Genomic DNA, 23,082 nt, shown 5'->3' with positions numbered 1-23,082 from the left:
ATCCCACACACAGAGCTGTGGCAATATTTGCTCTTTCTGGCTCTCTGGTGTCTATTAAAGCGTTTGAGCCACGGCCAAGATTGATAAAGAGGGCCCTATAAAGTTGGGAGTGTGCCAGGGCGAACGAGACAGTGATTCACGTCCGTTTTCCTTTGGGGGGGGGGCATATGTGAGCTCGCTCGGCAGATCAAATCCCCGCCTCCTTCCTCAGAAGCCTCTCCCGATCACCTTCAGGCGTATATATGAACGTGAATCGTAGACTTGCAAATTGGGAGGGGCACCCAGTGGTCATCCAGTCCAGCCCCGCTGCAAGGCAGGAATCGGAGCTCAGAAAATCCCTGGCAGGCAGCCTTGAAAAACCTCCAACGAAGGAGAGCTCATCACGAGGGACTCCATTCCGCTAGCAAACGGCACTTACCACCAGGAATTCCTAGGGTCTTTTGCACTCTGCACATGTCCTGGTTTCTTTATACCTAGTTCTGGCGTCTAAATGCTTAGTTCTGGCGCTAGAAGCAGAAAAGAGGTTCTGGGGACCTTCCTTGGCTAGCTAAGACACTCTTTTCCCAACCTGGTGACGTCCAGATGTTTTGGACTACAACTCCCATCAGCCCATGGGAATGACCCCAAGGGTCATCTAGTCCAATCCGCTTCTATGCAGGAATCCTGCCCCCCCCCAGTCGCCCCTGGGTGGGCTCAAATCACCATCCTTTTGGCGCACTGACCCAATGCGCCACCTATGATGTAGGAATGAGATGCCGCCACCAATTTCATCCACGGCAAACGAAAACAAAACCACCAAGGATCCGGGTTCAGATCTCGACTCTGCCACGAAATATATCAGGCAGCCTGACCTACCGCACAGGGTTGTTGTTCTAAAGTTAATGGGGACCCCACACATCGCCCCTCAAGGTGGAAAAATGTAATAGGGGAAAGTGTCGACTCTCAATTCAGGGTAGCAGGTCATATTTACGCAAAGCTCATTAGAATCACCGAACAGTTTTGGGATTCTAGTTTAGTTACAACCATTTAATTTAATGTAATCTAATTATTTTATTTTATTGCACTTAATGGTATTGCATTGCATTCGTAGTCCAGGCCACCTGGAAGGTCCTCAGCTGGGGAAGGGTGAGCTCGGACCCCCCCCCCTTGCGACGGCCGCGAAATCCCACGCCTTCTTAAGGAGGTGGCACCCAAAGGCCATCCAGCCCACCCCTCCGCCGATGGGATTTGTAGTCCGGGTGCGCCTGGAAGGCTGGCGCAAGAGCTCCGACTGCGGATTCCTCAGACAGCGGCAGAGGCAGGATACCATCCGCTCCCCTGCCAGGCGTGCCAGGACATGTAGACCCCGCCGGCCGACTGGGAGCCTGGCACACCCAGTCCCTGTCTCAGACACGCAACTCTGCATCACAGCTCCCTAGGCGAGGTTGGGGGGGGGGACGAGAAAGAACGCCAGCCCCTCTCCTTTTCCAAGCCTGCCTCCGCCCACTAGGCCCAACTGCCCTCCGAATCCTGGCTTCCCACCAGGCCTCCTTTCCTGGGGAAGGGAACCCAGGCGTCCGGGCCACTGGAGGCGCACGCACCCCTTTCCCAGGGGAACCCAGGAGTCCTGCTCCCCTCCCCCACCTTCTTGTATCTTACTTTCCCCTCCCCTTGCCCAAGAGGACCCAGGAGTCCTGCCCTGCTGGTACCCCCCCCCCCCCAGGAAAAACCACTTTTATTATGATTTTAAGAAACTTTTAACTTTTAAAGGCATAATTCAAACCACTCTGACCATATGAAACAAAGAGGACCGAGGAGTCCTGCTCCGCCCCTTGAACTGGCGCCCCACTAGAGACAGACCCCTTTTTTAGAGGACTCAGGAGTCCTTCTCCCCAACCCCCCCAAAAAATCCTGACCCACCTAGAGGCGCAATCCTTCCCTGGAGGACCCAGGCGTCCTGCGCCTTCCCCACCCCCACCCTTGCCCCCCAGGGGAGCCCCCCCAAGCCCTTTACTCTAAAAAAAACCCTACAGAGGAAGACCTCCTCTTCCAAGAGGAACCCAGGAGTCCGAGAGAGGCAATTGGGGGGAGGGGAGGGGACCCTCCGCCCCGCCCCCTCCCAGACCCCCCACCCCACCCCTCGCCCTCCTCCCACCGGAAGTGGCAGGAATTCCCAGGCTCCACGTGACGCTCTGGAATGCGGTGACGTCACCCCGGGGGGGTCCATTAAGAAAAAAAAAGTGTTGCGTGGGAGGCGCGGGGGGGGGGGAGAGAGAGAGAGAGAAAGGGAAGGAAAGTTTTCTGCGGGACGGAAGAAAGTTTGCCAGAAAGCCTCGGCCCGGGAGGGGATCGAGCTGGGGCGCAAGGAAGATCGACCCCACAAGCTGCCAGATCCTGGGATCAGGTGAGCCCCCTGGGGGGGGAGGCTGCAGGAGACGCCCCCCCCCCGCCACCCCACCCATTGCATTCAAGCCTGATGCAGTTTTTAGGGTGGGGAAATCGGCCCCCTCTTTCTGAGCTGGGCGCGTCCCTTGCCCTCTTCCTTTTTCCTCCCCATATATTCTCTAGGGTGAAAGTTGGCTGCCCCCCCAGGACCCCCTCACCCCCACCCCACCCCTGTGCATGCGGGCTAATAGGGGGCTCCTCGCTCCCACTTTGGGGGCGATAGAGATGGAGGGGGAGAGCTCGGACGCCTGGGTTCCTCCTTGCTGCAACCCAGAGTTGTGGGGCGGCAGCAGCAGCCTTGGGGGTCTTGGGTGGGTCGGAGGGTTTGGGGGCCCGGACGCCTGGGTTCTTGCAAGGAGGGGGGTGCACTAGTAGGCCTCGTCCTGAGCTGGGGGCCCCGGCTCGGAACAACCCCTGGAGCGCAGGGCATGTGCAAAGTGCCTTAAAAATCTGGCCTATGGGGCCCGACCCATAACTGCCATCAAGAGGGTCTGGGTGTGGCTTTGGAGCAGACTCTGACATGATTTTAAGGGGGGGACTGAGAAGCTGGGCGATTTGGGGAAGGGGTGGGGGAATGTCAGATCTGGCTTTGACTAAGAAAAGGGGGTTCATTCCTATGACCCCCCTTAAAAATCTGCTAGCTGGAACCCACATTTGTGCAATTACAGCAAGTGTTTCCCTTCCACACACCCCCCAAAAAAATCTCCTTGCTGAAGTCCTTTTTGGACGGCATTTGCAGAAGGAATAATGATAACAATTTTATTATTTATATCCCACCTTGGTTGCTCCAGAAACTCCTCATCTAAACTTCCCCAGCGAAATAGGATTTATATTTTATTTTTTTACTGAAACCTAGAAGTTATCCTCCCGATCTGGACCTCCTTTGATGATTCTGCTTATTGCATCCGCAGGCAATCTTTTTTCATAGGGGAAGGCGTTTCCCCCCTTCTCCTCCTTCCATCCTCACAACAGCCTTGCGAGGGAGGTGGGGGCCAGGCTGAGAGGCAGGGACCGGCCCCCGAGGCCACACACACACACAATAATAATAATAATAAATTTTATTCATACCCCGCCCTCCCCAGCCAAGGCCGGGCTGAGGGCGGCCAACAACCAATAATAAAAACAAGTTGAACGAATACAACTTAAAAAAACAAGATTAAAATACAACTTTAAAACATTAAAATGCAGCCTCATAACAGGAGGAGACAGGAAAAAAGAAAGAGGGGGAGCGAGATTCATTGGCCTGGCACTACAACCACGGCACCACCAGCTTTTCGCAGTTGGCCTCGGTTTTTTGGTGTGTGTTCTTAAGAAGCTGTGGATTTTCTGAACATCTGAGGTTGAAACCACCTTCCCCAACCAGGTGCCCTCTAGGTAGCCTCAGATGGGAGGGCACCATTTTGGGGAAGGGTACCGTATTTTCTGCTCCATAAGACGCACTTTCCCCCTCCTAAAAAGTAAGGGGAAATGTGTGTGCGTCTTATGGGGTGAATGCAGGGGGCAGGCAGGCGGGAAAAGCCCCCAAAAGCTGCATACAATCTCCGTGTGGCTCTTATGGGCTTTTCCCCAGGAGGGAGAAGGGACTGACGCGGCCAGTCAGTCCCTTCTCCCTCCTCGTAGAAAACCCCGCAGGAGCCGCACACTCCTTAAAGGGTACGCGGCTCCTGTGGGCTTTTGCGGGAGGTGGGGGTATTGCCATAGACGCGTGCAGCCCCTCCCGGCTGGAGACGTTGCGCGCTGCTATGGCAGAAGCCAAGGGATGCGGGTGGCGCTGTGGGTTAAACCACAGAGCCTAGGACTTGCCGATCAGAAGGTCGGCGGTTCGAATCCCCGCGACGGGGTGATCTCCCGTTGCTCAGTCCCTGCTCCTGCCAACCTAGCAGTTCGAAAGCACGTCCAAGTGCAAGTAGATAAATGGGTACCACTCTGGCGGGACGGTAAATGGCGTTTCCGTGCGCTGCTCTGGTTCGCCAGAAGCGGCTGAGTCATGCTGGCCACATGACCTGGAAGCTGTACGCCGGCTCCCTCGGCCAATAAAGCGAGATGAGCGCCGCAACCCCAGAATCGGTCATGACTGGACCTAATGGTCAGGGGCCCCTTTACCTTTTACCTTATGGCAGAAGGCTTCTTTGCTCTTTGGGGCAGGGGGGGGGAAGCTTGCGGAGCAGCGGGAAGACTGCGCGCCTTTCCGCTGCTCCCCGACCTGCTCTTTGGGGCTGGCGGTGGGCTTCACCCCCACCAGCCCCAAAGAGCAGGTCTAAAGAACCCGAAGCCTCCAGAGGGCGGCGGGTGTTCCCGCTGCGCTCTGGAGGCTTCGGGTTGCCTTCACTGAAGCCTGGAGAGCGAGAGGGGTCAGTGCGCACCGACCCCTCTCGCTCTCCAGGCTTCCAAGGTAGCCGCCTGAAGGCGACTGAACCATAGCTGTCAACTTATAGATTTGAAAATAAGGGACCAGCAGCCTCGAAAATAAGGGATCAGCAACCAAAATAAGGGGTTTTAGTCAACCAGCAGCCAAACGAAGCCTCAAGTGGTGGTTCCCACAGCGCAGCAACCCGACAAAGGGGATGCAGCAAGGGAAACCACCGTCACCTCTCTGCTGGGAAGCGCTGAGCAAAGGCGAGTCCCCAGGCAAGGCGGCCGATTTGATTGGCACAAGGCATGCAAGCTCCACCCCCCAGTCGTTCTCAGACTCCTTATTGGGTGAGCAATGCAGCCAAGCAACACAGCTGGAGCCTCCCTCCTCCTTGGCCGGCAGGGAGGGAGGGAGAGGAACTGCTTCCTTTGAAACCTGGGAAATTTAAGGGACATCATCAATAAGGGACAGCAGCGGGACACGGCGCTGGGATAAGGGAGTTTCCCGCCAAATAAAATGGTGGTTTTCTTGAGTCAAAATGTATCCCTAATTTTTTTAATTTTTTGGGAAAGAGAGAAAAAGCACTGGCCCCACCTTGGAGAAGAAGGTGTGATACGTAAAAGGTAAAGGGACCCCTGACCATTAGGTCCAGTCGTGGCCGGGGTTGCGGCGCTCATCTCGCTTTATTGCGGCCAGCAGGACTAAGCCGCTTCTGGCGAACCAGAGCAGCGCACGGAAACGCCGTTTACCTTCCCGCCGGAGCGGTACCTATTTATCTACTTGCACTTTGACATGCTTTCGAACTGCTAGGTTGGCAGGAGCAGGGACCGAGCAACGGGAGCTCACCCCGTCGCGGGGATTTGAACCGCTGACCTTCTGATTGGCAAGCCCTAGGCTCTGTGGTTTAGACCACAGCGCCACCCGCGTCCCTCAAAGGTGGGATAGAAATGCAATAAAATAAAATATTTCTTCCTTGGATTGTCTAAGGCTGTCTCGCAAAGAGTTCAGATGCTGCGGAACGGACTCAGGAGTCCTGGGCCCCGAGAACGCGCTCTGCTAATGTTAGCAGGACTGTAACAACACTTGTAATGTAACGAGAACTACGGACGCAATGGAGTTATAAAAAATCTGGATTATTTTTTAAAAAGATGCGGTAGAAAAGGTTTAAATATTGGACCCCTGGAAGGGGGGGAGGGGGAAGTCCAGAGATCCATGGGGATCTTGTAACTTCGGATGAGCTGTGATATAGTTGTAAATTAAAATCTGGGCAGCTCCATCTGGTACGCACGATGAGACCCTCCCTGCCCGCAGACTGTCTCGCCAGAGTGGTGCATGCTCTAGTTATCTCCCGCTTGAACTACTGCCATGCGCTCTACGTGGGGCTACCTTTGAAGGTGATCTGGAAACTGCAATTAATCCAGAATGCGGCAGCTAGACTGGTGACTGGGAGCGGCCGCTGAGACCATATAACACCGGTCTTGAAAGACCTACATTGGCTCCCAGTACATTTCCAGGCGCAATTCAAAGTGTTGGTGTTGACCTTGAAAGCCCTAAACGGCCTCAAAGGCCCACTATACCTCAAGGAGCGTCTCCACCCCCATCGTTCAGCCCGGACACTGAGGTCCAGCCCTGAGGGCCTTTTGGCAGTCCCCTCACTGCGAGAAGCCAAGTTGCAGAGGGCCTTCTTGGTGGTGGCACCCTCCCTACCAGATGTCAAAGAGAACAACAACTACCAGACTTTTAGAAGACATCTGAAGGCGTTTAGGGAAGCTTTTAATGTTTAACAGACCACTGTATTTTAACACTTTGTTGGAAGCTGCCCAGAGTGGCTGGGGAAACCCAGCCAGATGGGTGGTGTATAAATAATTTATTATTATTATTATTATTATTATTATTATTATTATTATTACAGTGGTACCTCAGGTTACAGACTCAGAAAAAGTGCTTCAGGTTAAGTACTTTGCTTCAGGATGAAATATTACCTCGGGTTAAGAACTTTGCTTCAGGATGAGAACAGAAATCGTACTCTTGCGGCGCAGCGGCAGCGGGAGGTCCCATTAGCTAAAGTGGTGCTTCAGGTTAAGAACAGTTTCAGGATAAGAACGGACCTCCGGAACGAATTAAGTACTTAACCCAAGGTACCACTGTATGTAAAACTAAATTTAAAAAATGAGAAAGGAAAAAGCTCTCCACGGCAACTTCTGAGGCCCAGATTTCTTAAAATAAAATACAAAATTCTCTCTTTTAATTTTTCCTAGCCCCCACGTGATGTCTGGCCCCACCTGGCTCCCCCCGAAACAGGTGGGGGTCCCGGGACAGGCTGGGGTCACAGTTTCTGCTCCGGCCGCCTTCAAGCCCCAGAAGAGTTTTGCTTCTTCTCCCGGTGCCCCCCAACCCACCTATGGGTCTCAGGAGGCCAACGGGACGATGAGTGTGCCAACGCAGTACCTACCCCCCGTGCCAGGTAAGGTGGCGGCGGAGAACGCCAAGGAATTCTTTGCATGGCTGCGGGTTGGGATGGATGACCTTTGGGTGTCCCTAACAACTCTGCAATTCCAGGATTACCATATTTAAATCTTAGACTAGCTTTGGAAGTGGGTATTGGCTGTAGGGTTAGAAGTAGAAGATAGTGCATTTTAAAATAGTATTATTTGTAAGTGATAAAATGTGAAGATTTTTATGGTTGAATTAAGCGGGATTTTTTTTTTAAAAATGGTTAGAAATTATGATATATGTAAACTGCTAAAGATGAGGTAAAATGAAGATCAGATAGTGGGGACTTGGGAAAGCCCACCTAGCAATGTTTAGAAAAAATCTGCTTTGAGCAGATCCTAACTGGCCGGAGGCTGGAAAAATTCTTATTCCTACCGAACCTTTGGAACTCCCTGCCTCTTGATAACAAGCAGTTTCCTCCACAGTCTTCCTTCTGGCACCTGCTAAAAAAAACATTCACGTTCGGGCAAGCCGACCCAAACGCTTGTGAATCTTAACCTTTCTGGGCCTTTTTTTGCGTGTTTTTAAACCGTCGTTGCAAATTGCGAATCTTTTCCCAAACCTCTTTGAGGCATTATTTCTCTTATGCAGTCAAGGGGTGTGTAACGTTTTACTTAATAGGCGAAAAATAATAATGTGTGTATTTGTATAATAATAAAATTGTGTATTTTCCGAAACCTCTTTGAGGCGTTGCTTCTCTTAGGCAGTCAAGGTGTGTGTAAGATAAAGGTACCCCTGACCATTAGGTCCAGTTGCGGACGACTCTGGGGTTGCGGCACTGATCTTGCTCTATAGGCCAAGGGAGCCGGCGTTTGTCTGCAGACAGTTTTTCCAGGTCATGTGGCCAGCATGACTAAGCCGCTTCTGGCGAACCAGAGCAGCGCACGGAAACGCCGTTTACCTTCCCGCCAGAGCGGTACCTATTCATCTACTTGCACTTTGATGCGCTTTCGAACTGCTAGATGGGCAGGAGCAAGGACTGAGCAATGGGAGCTCACCCCGTCGCGGGGATTCGAACCGCCGACCTTCCGATCGACAAGTCCTAGGCTCTGTGGTTTAGACCACAGCGCTACTTGTGTCCCTAAGGGGTGTGTAAAGTAAAGGTAAAGGGACCCCTGACCATAAGGTCCAGTTGTGGCCGACTCTGGGGTTGCGGCGCTCATCTCACTTTACTGGCCGAGGGAGCCGGCGTACAGCTTCTGGGTCATGTGGCCAGCATGACTAAGCCGCTTCTGGCGAACCAGAGCAGCGCATGGAAACACTGCTTACATTCTCCCCGGAGCGGTACCTATTTATCTACTTGCACTTTGACGTGCTTTTGAACTGCTAGGTTGGCAGGAGCAAGGACTGAGCAACGGGAGCTCACCCCGTCGCGGGGATTCGAACCGCTGACCTTCTGATTGGCAAGCCCTAGGCTCTGTGGTTTAGACCACAGCGCCACCCGCGTCCCTAAGGGGTGTGTATATTTTATTTAATACAGTGGTGCCCCGCAAGACGAATGCCTCGCAAGACGGAAAACTCGCTAGACGAAAGAGTTTTCCGTTTTGGAAGTGCTTCGCAAAACGAATTTCCTATGGGCTTGCTTCGCAAGACGACAATGTCTTGCAAGTTCCTGCTGGTTTTTTTTCCTCCCCCCCTTTTTCTAAGCCGCTAAGCCGCTTTTCAGCTGATCTGATCAGCAGATAAGCCGCTAAAAGCCGCTAATAGCGCTAATCCGCTAATCCGTCAATGGGCTTGCTTCGCAAGACGAAAAAACCGCTAGACGAAGAGAATCACAGAACAGATTCTTTTTGTCTTGCGAGGCACCACTGTAGATGAAAAATAATAAACCTCCCTCTTGGTTTCTTCTCTTCTCTCCCCCCCCCCCAATTCTTTTTCTCCAGGCCCTGTGCCCCATGTTCACGACGCCACCGGCGACCATCATTACTCTTCTGCAGGCGAGAGAGGATCTGGGGGTTCCTGGGGCAGCGCTTCTCCTCCTGGGTACCCCTTGCAGGTAAGCTGGGCTTGCAGGTGGGTTTGCGCGGTAACACCAGGTTTTGGGATTCGCCAATTCCCCAAACCCCATTGGACTAGGATCAGATTTCTTGTGAGATCTGAGGACCAGCCTGACGGTCACTGTTATGATTTATTTAGTGCTTGGCTCTAGATCAGTGGTCCCCAAACTAAGGTCCGCGGGCCGGATAAGGCCCTAGGGACTCGTTTATCCGGCCCGCTGCGACGCCCGCTCTTACCGGCGCTGCGCTGCGCGTCTGCCCACTTCCGGGTCAGAGGAGCACCGGAAATAGCTTGCGCGCATGCGCAAGTGTTATTTGCGCATGGGCAAGTGTCAGTCAATCAGTCACTAGCTGAACTGGGTTCCACACAGTCGCAAAAAACCCCAAATTAATCGAAAAAGCCTCAAAAACACAAAATAAATAGCAAAAACAAAAGCGCCAAACTTAATCCGTTCTAGAAGTCTGTTTGACTTCTGAAATGTTTGAAAACCAAGGCACAGCTTCTGATTGGTGCAGGGGCCCCAGAAACAATAGCCGATAGCCACATCGGATGTTCGGCTTCTGAAAAACGTTCGGAAACTGGAACACTTCTGGGTTTTCAGCGTTTGAGAACCACGAAGGCGTTTGAGAACCAAGGTACCACTGTACTGCAAAGGGGCCAGCACTCCTGAGTCCCTTGACCAATTTTTGTTTGCCAGGCAGAAATCCACATGGTGCAGCTCTGGCTGTGGAAAGCCGCGACCCACTCAGTTAAAGCCCATATTTTGTCTGCTCCCTTACATCCCAGCTCAGTCCCTGGCATCATCTGCAGGGATGGGTTGGCGAGGCTCGTTTGACAACAACGATAACCCAAGCTCTTTGTGTCATTGGCCTGGTCCTGTGGGACTCTCTGCCACTGGAGATTCAGTGGGCACCTTCTTTTAAACACCGGCCGAAAACGCTTCTATTTCTCCAGGCCTGTGCAGGCGTTTAGGAACACTTCCTCCTGCAAGGCTTAACTGATGGGTGTTTAAAACCCATTTTTAAAATAATAATAATAATTTGTTCATACCCCGCCCATCTGGCTGGGTTTCCCCAGCCACTCTGGGCAGCTGGGGTTTTTATTTTATTCTTTTATTGCCACAAACCACTTTGAAGTATATATCTTTAGGATGTGGCAGTACATAAACAGTTTTATAGTTAAATAAATTCCCCACGACAGTGGAGTCTGTTTAACCCATATGCCCCAGCCCTGCTGTCAGGTGAGCGGCAGGTAAAGGTGTGTCAGCCGTCGCTGTGGAATCTGCTTGCGGTGTGCACAGAACCTGTGCAGGAATAATAGCTGTATATCTATCGCTTCGTATACAAAAAAAACCCCAAGCGGTTTACGTAAAACACAAGTAAGATAATTGGAGGAAAAGGAACCCAAAATGACGAAGGAACACATTGGCAAGAAACTAGAGAAACTACTAATGAAACATTCAGTTAAATATCAATAAATAGCAAAATAGAGCAGTGCAATCAATCTTACAAGTCTGGCAAGGCCTGCTTTAAAATAGATGGGTGTTTTAATTTCATTTCAATCTCAATTTGTATATTGCCTTTCTATATTACTCTCCGCAAGGTGGTTTGCAAGGTGTAGAAACAGCAAAATAGACAGCAAAGGTCACACACCTAATAACAATCTGACCCGATACAAAAAAGTCACAATAACTTTAATAATATTAGTATTAATAATAATTTATAATTTATACCCCGCCCATCTGGCTGGGTTCCCCCAGCCACTCTGGGCAGCTCCGAACAGAATATTAAAAACACGATAAAACATCAAACATTCAAAACTTCCCTAAACAGGGCTGCCGTCAGGAGTCTTCTAAAAGTCGGATAGTTGTTTAAAATAAACAACTGATATCAAATATTCAACAATCCACTAGAATATAACAGTAAACCTTAAAGTGAAATATCAGCAGATAATAGTTAAACAGTTTACACTCATCCGTTACAATAAAAAGTACTAAGCTACAATCAGTAAAAATAAGTCGCGGTGCATAAAATACCACAAAATATACAAAACCGGGTAAAGGATCAAATTGAGAAACAAGGACACACGACTTATAAAATTACCCTATTTTTCCACCCCCACGTATAAGACGACCCCTATTTTTTGAACCCCAAATTAAGAATTGCAGCATTCTGTGCATATGACGACCCCGCAATTTTAAACAATTGCGGGAAAATATAGTCTTATAAGCGGAAAAATACAGTATTCTTTTTTTTAATTGGCCGCCGTTTCTGCCTCACAGAAAGGGAGAAAGGTGTTTGACCCCTGGCTACGCTCAGGTGAGAGTCCAGCAAACGTTCACCATCCTTGGTTTAAAAGATTTTTGGTTGGGTCGGGACGATATAGGATTGGGGGGGGGGGAGCAAATCCCATCCATAGCTGTCAACCGTCCCTTATTTGGCAGGAAACCCCCTTATCCCAGCGCCGTGTCCCGCTGCTGTCCCTTATTGATGATGTCCCTTAAATTTCCCGGGTTTCAAAGGAAGCAGCTCCTCTCCCTCCCTCCCTCCCTGCCGGCCAGGGAGGAGGGAGGCTCCAGCTGTGTTGCTTGGCTGCGTTGCTCACCCAATAAGGAGTCTGAGAACGACTGGGGGGTGGAGCTTGCATGCCTTGTGCCAATCAAATCGGCCGCGTTGCCTGGGGACTCGCCTTTGCTCAGCGCTTCCCAGCAGAGAGGGGACGGTGGTTTTCCTTGCTGCATCCCCTTTGCCGGGTTGCTGCGCTGTGGGAACCACCGCTTGAGGCTTCGTTTGGCTGCTGGCTGGGCTTTCTGCCTTTGGCTCAGAAGTCGAACATACCTGTGCTGGGAAAATCCCTTATTTTGGCTGCTGATCCCTTATTTTCGAGGCTGCTGGTCCCTTTTTTCAAATCTGTAAGTTGACAGCTATGCTCCCATCTCTTGCGCAATTAGTGCCAGCGCCATCCGTTAAGAGTTTGGGTGTAATCTTCGATGCCTCCCTTTCCATGGAGGCACCGCTCGCAGCTATAACAAAGGTGGCATTTTTCCATTTTTCCATAGAGTGCAGGATCAGGTTTAAGTCGCTGGTTTTAACCTTTAAAAGCTATATGACCTCAGACCCTTCTACCTACGGGACCGCCTCTCCTGGTATGTCCCACGGAGGGCCTTACGGTCTTCAAATAAAAACATCTTGGAGGTCCCTGGCCACAGAGAGGTTAGGCTGGCCTCGACCAGAGCCAGGGCTTTTTCGGGTGTGGCCCCGATCTGGCGGAACGCTCTGTCCCAAGAGACTAGGGCCCTGCGGGACTTGACATCTTTCTGCAGGGCCTGCAAGACAGAGCTGTTCCACCAGGCCTTTGGCCAAGGCACAGCCTGACCCCCTCTCTCCTTCTGTAATCCTCATAGAGCTCTAACCCAATGGTTGTCACGAGTTTGATTCTGAATTGACTCTAGAATGAATTGATTTTAGAATGAATTTTAATTAATTGATTGTGATTTTATGTAAACTGTGTTACTTTTACTGTTGTTAGCCGCTCGGAGCATGGCTTCCTCCAGGGAGGGTGGGATATAAATAAAATATTATTATTATTATTATTATTATTATTATTATTATTATTATTATTATTAACCCAACAGTAGGGGAGATTTGGGGGGGTTAGGAGGGGTCTCCCAGGCTTCAGAGCGGTTTCTCTCGCCACCCATCGGCCAATCGGCGCCAAGAGACCACCCCACCTTCGAAGCCCTGGATTTTTCCAGAAGGGGGCATCCCACCTGACCTCACTCACCCTTCTCTTTCTGCCAACAGGGGGCGCCTCTTGAGCAAGGTCCTCCCCGCCCCTCCAGCATCGACGTCCAGATAGACTCCCTCACCAGCATGCTGGCTGATTTGGAGAGTGCCCGGCAGCGCCGTGGCGAGAGACAGGTGAGAGACACCGTCCGTGAATTCGGGGGGCGGGGCGGTCAGAGGCGATACCTACCCGCTGTGCCTACCCACCCTTCCAGAATAATAATAATAATAATAATAATAATAATAATAATAATAATAATAATAATAAAAAATAATATATTATTTATACTCCGCCCATCTGGCTGAGTTTCCCCAGCCACTCTGGGCGGCTCCCAATCAAGTGTTACAAACAATACAGCATTAAATATAAAAAACTTCCCTAAACAGGGCTGCCTTCAGATGTCTTTTAAAGATAGGTTAGCTGCTTATCTCTTTCACATCTGAAGGGAGGGCGTTCCACAGGGCAGGTGCCACCACCAAGAAGGCCCTCTGCCTGGTTCCCTGTAGCTTCACCTCTCGCAGGGAGGGAACCACCAGAAGGCCCTCGGAGCTGGACCTCAGTGTCCGGGAGGAACGATGGGGGTGGAGACGCTCCTTCAGGTCTACTGGGCCCTTGAGGCCGTTTAGGGTTTTCAAGGTCAGCACCAACACTTGGAATTCTGCTTGGAAACGTCCTGGGAGCCAATGCAGATCTCTCAAGACCGGTGTTATGTGGTCTCGGCTGCCGCTCCCAGTTCCCAGTCTAGCTGCTGCATTCTGCATTAATTGCAGTTTCCAGGTCACCTTCAAAAGTAGCCCCACATGGAGCACATTGCAGTAGTCCAAGCGGGAGATAACTAGAGCATGCGCCACTCTGGCCAGACAGTCTGCAGGCAGGGAGGGTCTCACCCTGCTGGTGGACAGCTGTCCTGGACACAGAACTGACCTGCGCCTCCATGGACAGCTGTGAGTCCAGAATGACTCCCAGGCTGCGCACCTGGTCCTTCAGGGGCACAGTTGCCCCATTCAGGACCAGGGAGTCCCCCACACCTGCCCTTCCCCTGTCCCCCAAGAAGAGTACTTCTGTCTTGTCAGGATTCAACCTCAATTTGTTAGCCGCCATCCATCCTCCAACTGCTTCCAGGCACTCACAGAGGACCTTCACCGCCTTCACTGGTTCTGATTTAAAGGAGAGGTAGACCTGGGTATCTGCATACTGATGGACTCCCAGCCCAAACCCCCTGATGATCTCTCCCAGCGGCGGGAATCTTTTGCCCAGTGTGGGTCTCGAACTCGCAACCTGGAGATTCAGAGCCTCCTCCCTGGGTTTACCTGTAGCACAGCTACCGGCATTGCTCGTATCATTTGCCAGTTTTGTCCTGGTTCCTGATCCATGCCCCTTCTTCCCCCCCACAGAATTTGGAGCCTGCTCCCTTCTCCCACAGCCTCCCTCAGGCTGGCATCGCCAAGCCCGCCTCTGCCTACAAACCTGGCCCTTCCGGAACCTTCTCCGCCCCCACCAAGCCTCCGGGTTTCGACGCCTACGCCAAGAGCGCCGCTTACGGCGGGCAGCCGGCCCCTGCCCCATACGGCGGTGCCGCTGTCTCCGGGGACCCCTACACCGCTGGCTACCACCGGCCGGGCGCGGCCGCCAAACCGTACCCTCAGCCCATGCCCGCCTCGTACGCCACAGCTTCCTCGTCCGCCGGCCCGCCCTTCAACGTCCAGGTCAAGGTGGCGCAGCCGGTCGCCGGGTACAACCAGCCCCAGCGCCGGGCGGAGCAGGCGTACGGCCCGCCGTCCCCCCGGCTGGGCTACCGGGCGAAACCGCCCCCTCAGTACGCCTCGGAGGTGGGCGGCCGGCCCCGGGGCCACGACGCCGAGCCCTGGTACCCGGAGCCGCCGTCGTACGGCCGGCGGATGGCCGAAGGGGAGTTCTACCCTGGGCCTGGCAAGGCCGGGGCGCCGGTGGGGCAGTACCACCCCGGGTTGGCGAAACCGGGCAAGGAGGAGATGGCGGTAGCTTCGCAGATGCCGCCGGCGGCGGGCGGAGGACTGAGGTTTCAGCACCAGGTAAGAGGAGGGCCCTGGCGGGAGGCAGGGGAGGGCCATTTGTACGGGGGGGGTGTCCTGTGTTCGAGTCACAAGAGATTCCGGCAGGTTTTATTTTGTTTTCGCGTCAAGAGGAGAGAGGGGGTATTGCAGAGGGCGGGAATGTTTCTGTGGTCGACGGTTAGAGAAACAAGAAGCTTCCGTTTCTGAACTGCCCTGGGGAACTTCAGAGGAAGGTGGGGCATGCAAATTTAATAAACCATCATTCTCTACCTGTCTGTATCTGTCATTATCTACCTGTCTGTAACTGTCCTGGGGGTCTTTGGATGAGGGGCAATATAGAATAATCATCATCGTCATCATCATCTGTCTATGTCTGAACTGCCCTAGGGTTCTTTGGATGAAGGCAGCATACAAATTTAATTTTTTATTATTATTATTATTATTATTATTATTATTATTATTATTATTATTATTATTATTATTATTATTATTATTATCTGTCCATGTCTGAACTGTCCTGGGGTTCTTTGGATGAAGGCAACATACAAATTTAATTAATAATTATTTTTTATTACTATTATTATTATTATTATTATTATTATTATTATTATTATTATCTGTCTATATCTGAACTGCCTTGGGGATCTTTGGATGGAGGGCAGTATACAAATTTAATTTATAATAATAATAATAAATGATTAGTCTGCATTTGAACAACCCTGGGGTTCTTGCATGAAGGGCAGCATACAAATTTAATTAATAATTATTTTTTATTACTATTATTATTATTATCTGTCCATGTCTGAACTGCCCTGGGGTTCTTTGGGTGAAGGGCAGTATACAGATTTAATCAATAATAATCATTATCTATCTATCTATCTATCTATCTATCTATCTATCTATCTTTATTAGAGGTTCTCCATCAGAGGCTGGATGCCCCCCCCCCCCCCGTTAGCAATTCTTTACCTGCGATTCCCGCGTTGCAGGCGGGTTGGGCTGGATGACCTTTGGGGGACCCCTTCTCACTCTATGATTCTGCAGTACTGTAGAGCTGGGAAAGGTTCTGCAAAGGGCAGAGCGAGGAGGATCAAGCAGAGGGATCAATTCCCCTGGGAAGAAAGGACTGCAGCGGGTTTTTTTTAGTTTGGACCAAAGGCATGTAAGGAGAGACACGTTAAGAGGTTTATAAAAGTGACCGTATGCTGGAGGAAGCGGGAAAGTTCCCTTCTTCTCTCTCATAGCTCTAGGACTGGTGGGCAAGCAGCGAAGCTGGATGTTGGGAGATTCGGAGCAGATAGAAGACGCTCCTCCTTTGTGCTGGGCATAGTTAGACAGCGGAACTCCCTGCCACAGGAATGGGCACCAACCTGGTTAGCTTTAAAAGAGGATTAGACAGATTCAAGGAGGAGGAGAGGGCTATATTTTTTTAAAAAAAACATTTTTATTGCTGAGGAGGAGAGGGCTATAGATGGCTTGAGAAGGGAGGGGGGCTCATGGTTCTTTCTCTCTGCCCTCCATCTCGACCCACCAGGTTCCCCCCAGCCGCCCCGAAGAGGAGCTGGACCGGCTGACGAAGAAGCTGGTGTACGACATGAACAACCCTCCGTCGGGCGAGTATTTCGGTGAGGTTTTTTTTTTTGGCACCCCAAGAGATGACAACCGCTCGGTGGCATGGCTTCAGAACCGGGGTCCGCAGAGGCCGAGAGGGGAGGGGGCGGTCCAGTCGGCAGCTGTGTCCGTCTCGGCTGTCGGTGAAGCCTCCACGGCAAGGAGCAGTCTATCTGCAGACGGGAGCTGGGGAACCCTTCCCTTGCCCGAAGTCAGGCTGGGTTGTAGAGAGTTGCTGGCAGGGGCATTTTGGGGGAGCGGGGACCCCGGAAAAGGCCTCCGAACGCGCTCCTTCCTCCCTGACAGGCCGCTGCGCCCGCTGCGGGGAGAACGTGGTTGGCGACGGGACGGGCTGCGTGGCCATGGACCAGGTCTTCCACGTGGAGTGCTTCACCTGCGCCACCTGCCGATGCCGCCTGCGCGGGCAGCCGTTCTACGCCATAGACCGCCGCTCCTTCTGTGAATCCTGCTACGTCGTGAGTGGGGCAGCGGGGGTGAGGGGGTCCTGGCAGGTGGGGGGGTGCAGTCTCACCAGAGTGGCCTGGAGAAGGAAGTCAATTCTGTGTCCAGGGCAGCTGTCTACCAGCTCCATCTGGTACGCAGGATGAGACCCTCCCTGCCCGCAGACTGTCTCACCGGAGTGGCGCATGCTCTAGTTATCTCCCGCTTGGACTACTGCAATGCGCTCTACGTGGGGCTACCTTTGAAGGTGACCCGGAAATTACAAGTAATCCAGAATGCGGCAGCCAGACTGGGGACTGGGAGCGGCCACCGAGACCACAAAACAGCGGTCTTGAAAGACCTACACTGGCTCCCAGGACGTTTCCAAGCACAATTCAAAGTGTTGGTGCTGACCTTGAAAGCCCTAAACGGCCTCAAGGGCCCAGTAGACCTGAAGGAGCGTCTCCACCCCCATCGTTCTGCCCGGACGCTGAGGTCCAGCTCCGAGGGCCTTCTGGCGGTTCCCTCCCTGCAAGAAGCCAAGTTACAGGGAACCAGGCAGAGGGCCTTCTCGGTAGTAGCACCCACCCTGTGGAACGCCCTCCCACCAGATGTCAAAGAGAAGAACAACTACCAGACTTTTAGAAGACATCGGAAGGCAGCCCTGTTTAGGGAAGCTTTTAATGTTTAACAGACTACTGTATTTTAATGCTTTGTTGGAAGCCGCCCAGAGTGACTGGGGCTATACCCCAGATGGGCAGGGTATACAGTGGTACCTCAGGTTACATACGCTTCAGGTTACAGACTCCGCTAACCCAGAAATAGTGCTTCAGGTTAAGAACTTTTCTTCAGGATGAGAACAGAAATTGTGCTCTGGCGGCACGGCAGCAGCAGGAGGCCCCATTAGCTAAAGTGGTGCTTCAGGTTAAGAACAGTTTCAGGTTAAGAACGGGCCTCCAGAACGAATTAAGTACTTAACTTGAGGTACCACTGTAAATAATAAATTATTATTATTATTATTATTATTATTATTATTATTATTATTATGCACGGTCTGTAGGTTGAAACCCTCTTTCCCTCCTCTCGCCAGGTGACCTTGGAAAAATGTTCCATGTGCTCCAAACCTATCATGGACCGGATCCTGCGAGCGATGGGGAAAGCCTACCACCCACAGTGCTTCACCTGCGTGGTTTGCCATCGCTGCCTCGATGGCGTCCCGTTCACGGTCGATGCCACCAGCCAAATTCACTGCATCGAAGACTTCCACCGGTAAATCTCTCTCTCCGCCCCCCACCCCCAAGTTTCTGCTAAATGGAACTTTCTTGGATGGGGAGGGGGGGTTCATGAGAACGCCCACACTTCTCCCTAAAGTCCAAAGTTTTACATCCATTTGAAATTCACCTGTTAAAACCTGCGAATTGCCCTATCTTCCCGGAGTTTGTCTCGTCCTCTTTTAACTCTGTCCACGTTGGCAGGCATCTCCCGTCTTCTGTGGCAGGGAGTTCTGCAGTTTTGACGACCTGTGGATCTTCTCCCTCTTCTAGCACATCTGAGCTAAAAGCGGGAGAAAATTCGCTTCTGAACACCTTAATCCTTGTCTCTCCCCCCCCTCCCCCGGCAGAAAGTTTGCCCCCCGGTGCTCAGTTTGTGGTAATGCCATCATGCCAGAGCCTGGAAAGGAGGAGACCGTGCGAATCGTCGCCCTGGACCGCAGTTTTCACATAGGCTGCTACAAATGCGAGGTGAGACCACTTTGACCGGTCTCCCGGTCTCTTTGTCCAGTCCTCTTCAGAGGCCATCCAGGTTAGTGGCCATCCCTGTCTCCTGTGGGAGGGAGTTCCACAGGTTAACTAGACGGGACTGGGAGCGGCCACCAAGACCACGTAACACTGGTCTGGAAACACCTACATTGGCTCCCAGTATGTTTCCGAGCACAATTCAAAGTGTTGGTGCTGACCTTTAAAGCCCTAAACAGCCTCGGTCCAGTATATCTGAAGGAGCGTCTCCACCCCCATCGTTCTGCCCGGACACTGAGGTCCAGAACCGAGGGCCTTCTGGCGATTCCCTCCCTGCGAGGTTACAGGGAACCAGGCAGAGGGCCTTCTCAGTGGTGGCGCCCGCCCTGTGGAACGCCCTCCCACCAGATGTCAAAGAGAATAATAACTACCAGACTTTTAGAAGACATCTGAAGGCAGCCCTGTTTAGGGAAGCTTTTAATGTTTAATAGGTTATTGTATTTTAGTGTTTTGTTGGATGCCGCCCAGAGTGGCTAGGGAAACCCAGCCAGATGGGTGGGGTATAAATAATAAATTATCCGGAATTTATCCGTCAAGACGGAAGGATACCAGCCACCGATTCTCTTCTCTCTCCCCTTCCAGGAGTGTGGGCTGCTCCTCTCCTCCGAGGGCGAAGGCCGAGGCTGCTACCCGCTGGACGGCCACATCCTTTGCAAGAGCTGCAGCGCTCGGCGGATCCAGGAGCTCTCCTCCAAGATCACCACGGACTGCTGATGGCTTCTGCCTCCCCCCTGTCTCCTTGTTGGTTTTCTCTATGGGTTTCCGCCTCCTCAACCGCTCCACATTTTGCACCCCACTTCCTGCTGCCGTTATCACTGAGTTGCAGGCGGTTGGGATAGACAACCCATTGGGTCCTTTCCAACCCTTCTGTTCTATGAATTTCTTGATGTTCATTTCAGCCCTCTTTTCCTTTGGCCATAGAAACCCTGCTGTGTGTCTCGGGGGCAGCAGCAGTGCATCTCAAGCCCCTAACTCTCCCTAACTTTTTCTCCCGGCTGCCCCACTTTCCTGTCCTGCCCTGGCTGCCTCCCTCCCTCCTTCCCCCCCTACCCCCACCCCAATTCTCCTCTGCAGGTTGGCGGCTTCGAACAGCAACCCTGCATTTCTCAAATCGGAAGCGGATTGTGTCTGTCTTCGCTCTGTATATAACTGTCTTCGCTCTGCATATCTCTGTCTTCTCTCTGCACGCCTCTGTCTTCTCTCCACCACCAGCCCCACCATTTCCCTGCCTTGAGGGCTCCCCCAAACCTATAAGCTGGTCTTAGCTATGTGCCATCTCCCCTCTCCCCCACCCGGTCAGTTACAGCAGCCTTAACCAAGCAGGTGCCGTCCAAATGCTTTGGCCTACAACTCCCATCAGCCTCCAGTCAGCTGTGCTGGCTGGGGGTTGGTTGGATTGGAATCCAGAACACTGGAGGGCAGCAGCAGCTTAGAAAAAGGGTGAATTATACTATAATACCCTTCCTCACTCCTCCACCATTGCCACTAACTGAGGGAAATGGGATATCTAACATCTGGGTCTATATCCCTAGCTCTTGGGTTTTTTTTGTTTTTTTTTAAAGAATTCCTCAAGTTCCTTCTCTCTGTGTGAGTGTTTTTTTAAAGTATGGGTATTTTTTAAAAATACATTAAACTCCCCACCCCACAAGCGTCTTCCCCCAGGGCGTGGGGCATTGCGTTCATGTGCGTTATGTGTCAGAATTTAATTAAAGATGTGTCAAACTTCACCTTGTGTCTGCTAATTTGGGGGGGGGGGCTTTTGCTGAACTGCCCCCCGAACCCAACCCAGGGGACCGGGAGAGCTGTTACCTGGGCTCGGATTGCATCGGCCGGCAGATTATTTACTTATTTCATAAAATATATTACTCCACTTGATTGTGTTGGAAAACAACAACGAGCTAATAATAATTTTGATAACTTTATTATTTGTGCCCCGCCCATCTGCCTGGGTGGCCTCAGCCACCTTGGGTTTACCGAGGGAATGAAACGGATCAGTCAAAACAACTCTTTCAAACATTCAAGTGATGAAATCGGCAGCAAACTGGAATCCGGATTAAAACACATGTAAGCGTTCCGCATCCCTTGGGTAGCCTTGTCAAAACGAGAATTGTTTGTGAAGCACTGAAAAGAGCACGGCAAAGTTTCTTGCCTGATATCAATAAGCAGGGAGTTCCAAAGTGTAAAGGACCGATCTTTTGCAAATTTCGGATCTGTGGCAGCTCTCGCTGTGATCTCGCAGGTAAATTATTCCCATCAGGTTGGGGACAGACGTGGTGATTCAGCTGGGCCTGGACAGTGGAGATGGGATATACTGCAAGCAGAGGTGTTGAGGTCCGGATATGGGGGTGTCAGAGACCCATATATCTGCAGCAGGGTTCCCACCTCCAGCACCCCAAAGCCAATCGATTGGCATGAAAGCTGAGCTTTTTTTAGCCATTGAGAAGGAAGTCAATTCTGTGTCCAGGGCAGCTGTTTATCAGCTCCATCTGATACGCAGGATGAGACCCTTCCTGCCCGCAGACTGTCTCGCCAGAGTGGTGCATGCTCTGGTTATCTCCCGCTTCGACTACTGCAATGTGCTCCATGTGGGGCTACCTTTGAAGGTGACCCGGAAACTACAACTAATCCAGAATGCGGCAGCTAGACTGGGAGCAGCTGCCGAGACCACATAACACTGGCTCCCAGTACGTTTCCGAGCACAATTCAAAGTGTTGGTGCTGACCTTGAAAGCCCTAAATGGCCACAAAGGCCCAGTAGACCTGAAGGAGCGTCTCCATCCCCATCATTCATCCCAGACACTGAGGTCCAGCTTCAAGGGCCTTCTAGCGGTTCCCTCGCGGCGAGAAGCCAAGTTACAGGGCGGAGGGCCTTCTCGATGGTGGCGCCCACCCTGTGGAACGCCCTCCCTTCAGATGTCAAAGAAAAACAACTACCAGACTTTTAAAAGACATCTGAAGGCAGCCCTGTCTAGGGAAGCTTTTAATGTTTAATAGACTATTGTATTTTAATATTCTGTTGGAAGCCGCCCAGAGCGGCTGGGGAAACCCAGCCAGATGGGCGGGGTATAAATAATAAATTATATATAAGTCTCCTCACCTTTGGGCTGATTGGAGCCAATCGCCGTTCGAGGAGACATGCCAGCCACTGAGAATAGGCTCCTGGGGTCACTCTGGAGAAGTATAGCAAGGAGAATGTGTTCTGCTTGCATCACAGCTAAGCGCTCAGGAACACAGAAAAAGCCCGACGTGCTTCAGTATCGAAAGAACGGTGCGAGGAAAGTTGATTCCAGTCTGCGTCGACAGAAATCTAGTGTCCAGAGCAAGGGAAGCCACAGTACAGTGGTACCTCAGGTTAAGTACTTAATTCGTTCCGTAGGTCCGTTCTTAACCTGAAACTGTTCTTAACCTGAAGCACCACTTTAGCTAATGGGGGCTCCTGCTGCTGCCGCGCCGCCGGAGCACGATTTCTGTTCTCATCCTGAAGCAAAGTTCTTAACCCGAGGTACTATTTCTGGGTTAGCGGAGTCTGTAACCTGAAGCGTATGTAACCCGAGGTACCACTCTACTGCTCTTTTCTGCCTCGGATCAAACCCTGCCAGGAGCCCTGTGTCCTGTTCTGGGTACCCCACTTTCAGAAGGGTGTCGACAAAGTGGAAGGTGTGCAGACGAGGACGATCAAGGGTCTGGAAACCAAACCTTAGGTGCGAACGGTGGAGGGAATTAGGTATGTTTTGCCGGAGGAAGAGATGTGAACTGCCCTAAGATCTATGGGTAAAGGGCAGTATACGCTTAATAATAATAATAATAATAATAATAATAATAATAATAATAAGTGCTTTTTTCTGGGGGGATGCCAAGGTATGCATACCCCTAAACATTTTGTGAATCTTTGTATTTATTTTTCCTGATTTGAACTACAAAACGGTGATTTTCTTGAGTCAAAATGAGAGTACAGTGGTACCTTGGGTTAAGTACTTAATTCGTTCCGGAGGTCTGTTCTTAACCTGAAACTGTTCTTAACCTGAAGCACCACTTTAGCTAATGGGGCCTCCTGATGCTGCTGCGCCGCTGGAGCACAATTTCTGTTCTCATCCTGAAGCAAAGTTCTTAACCCAAGGTACTATTTCTGGGTTAGCGGAGTCTGTAACCTG

General features: G+C 51.5%; 1 protein-coding gene across 2 annotated transcripts; it reads left to right on the top strand.

Annotated features, from left to right (window-relative positions):
- Positions 1–6,857: 6,857 nt before the first annotated feature.
- Positions 6,858–20,659, top strand: TRIP6 (thyroid hormone receptor interactor 6). 2 transcript variants are annotated; one of them, XM_081167913.1, is made up of 9 exons: positions 6,858–7,241; positions 9,208–9,266; positions 13,072–13,188; positions 14,449–15,105; positions 16,619–16,709; positions 17,002–17,171; positions 18,227–18,405; positions 18,758–18,878; positions 19,515–20,659. In XM_081167913.1, the coding sequence occupies exons 1-9, from the start codon at positions 7,046–7,048 to the stop codon at positions 19,644–19,646; spliced, it is 1,722 nt and encodes a 573-aa protein (XP_081024039.1). In that variant the 5' UTR covers positions 6,858–7,045; the 3' UTR covers positions 19,647–20,659. The 2 variants fall into 2 exon arrangements, with proteins under 2 accessions (XP_081024039.1, XP_081024038.1); XM_081167912.1 differs by having other exon boundaries at positions 6,862–7,241; positions 9,154–9,266.
- The last annotated feature ends 2,423 nt before the right edge of the window (positions 20,660–23,082 follow it).

This window comes from Podarcis bocagei (genome assembly GCF_964188305.1).
Source record: "Podarcis bocagei genome assembly, chromosome: 13".
Taxonomy (NCBI): domain Eukaryota; kingdom Metazoa; phylum Chordata; class Lepidosauria; order Squamata; family Lacertidae; genus Podarcis; species Podarcis bocagei.
The sequence above is the reverse complement of the archived record's forward strand: the minus strand, read 5'-3'. Positions and strand labels throughout refer to the sequence as shown.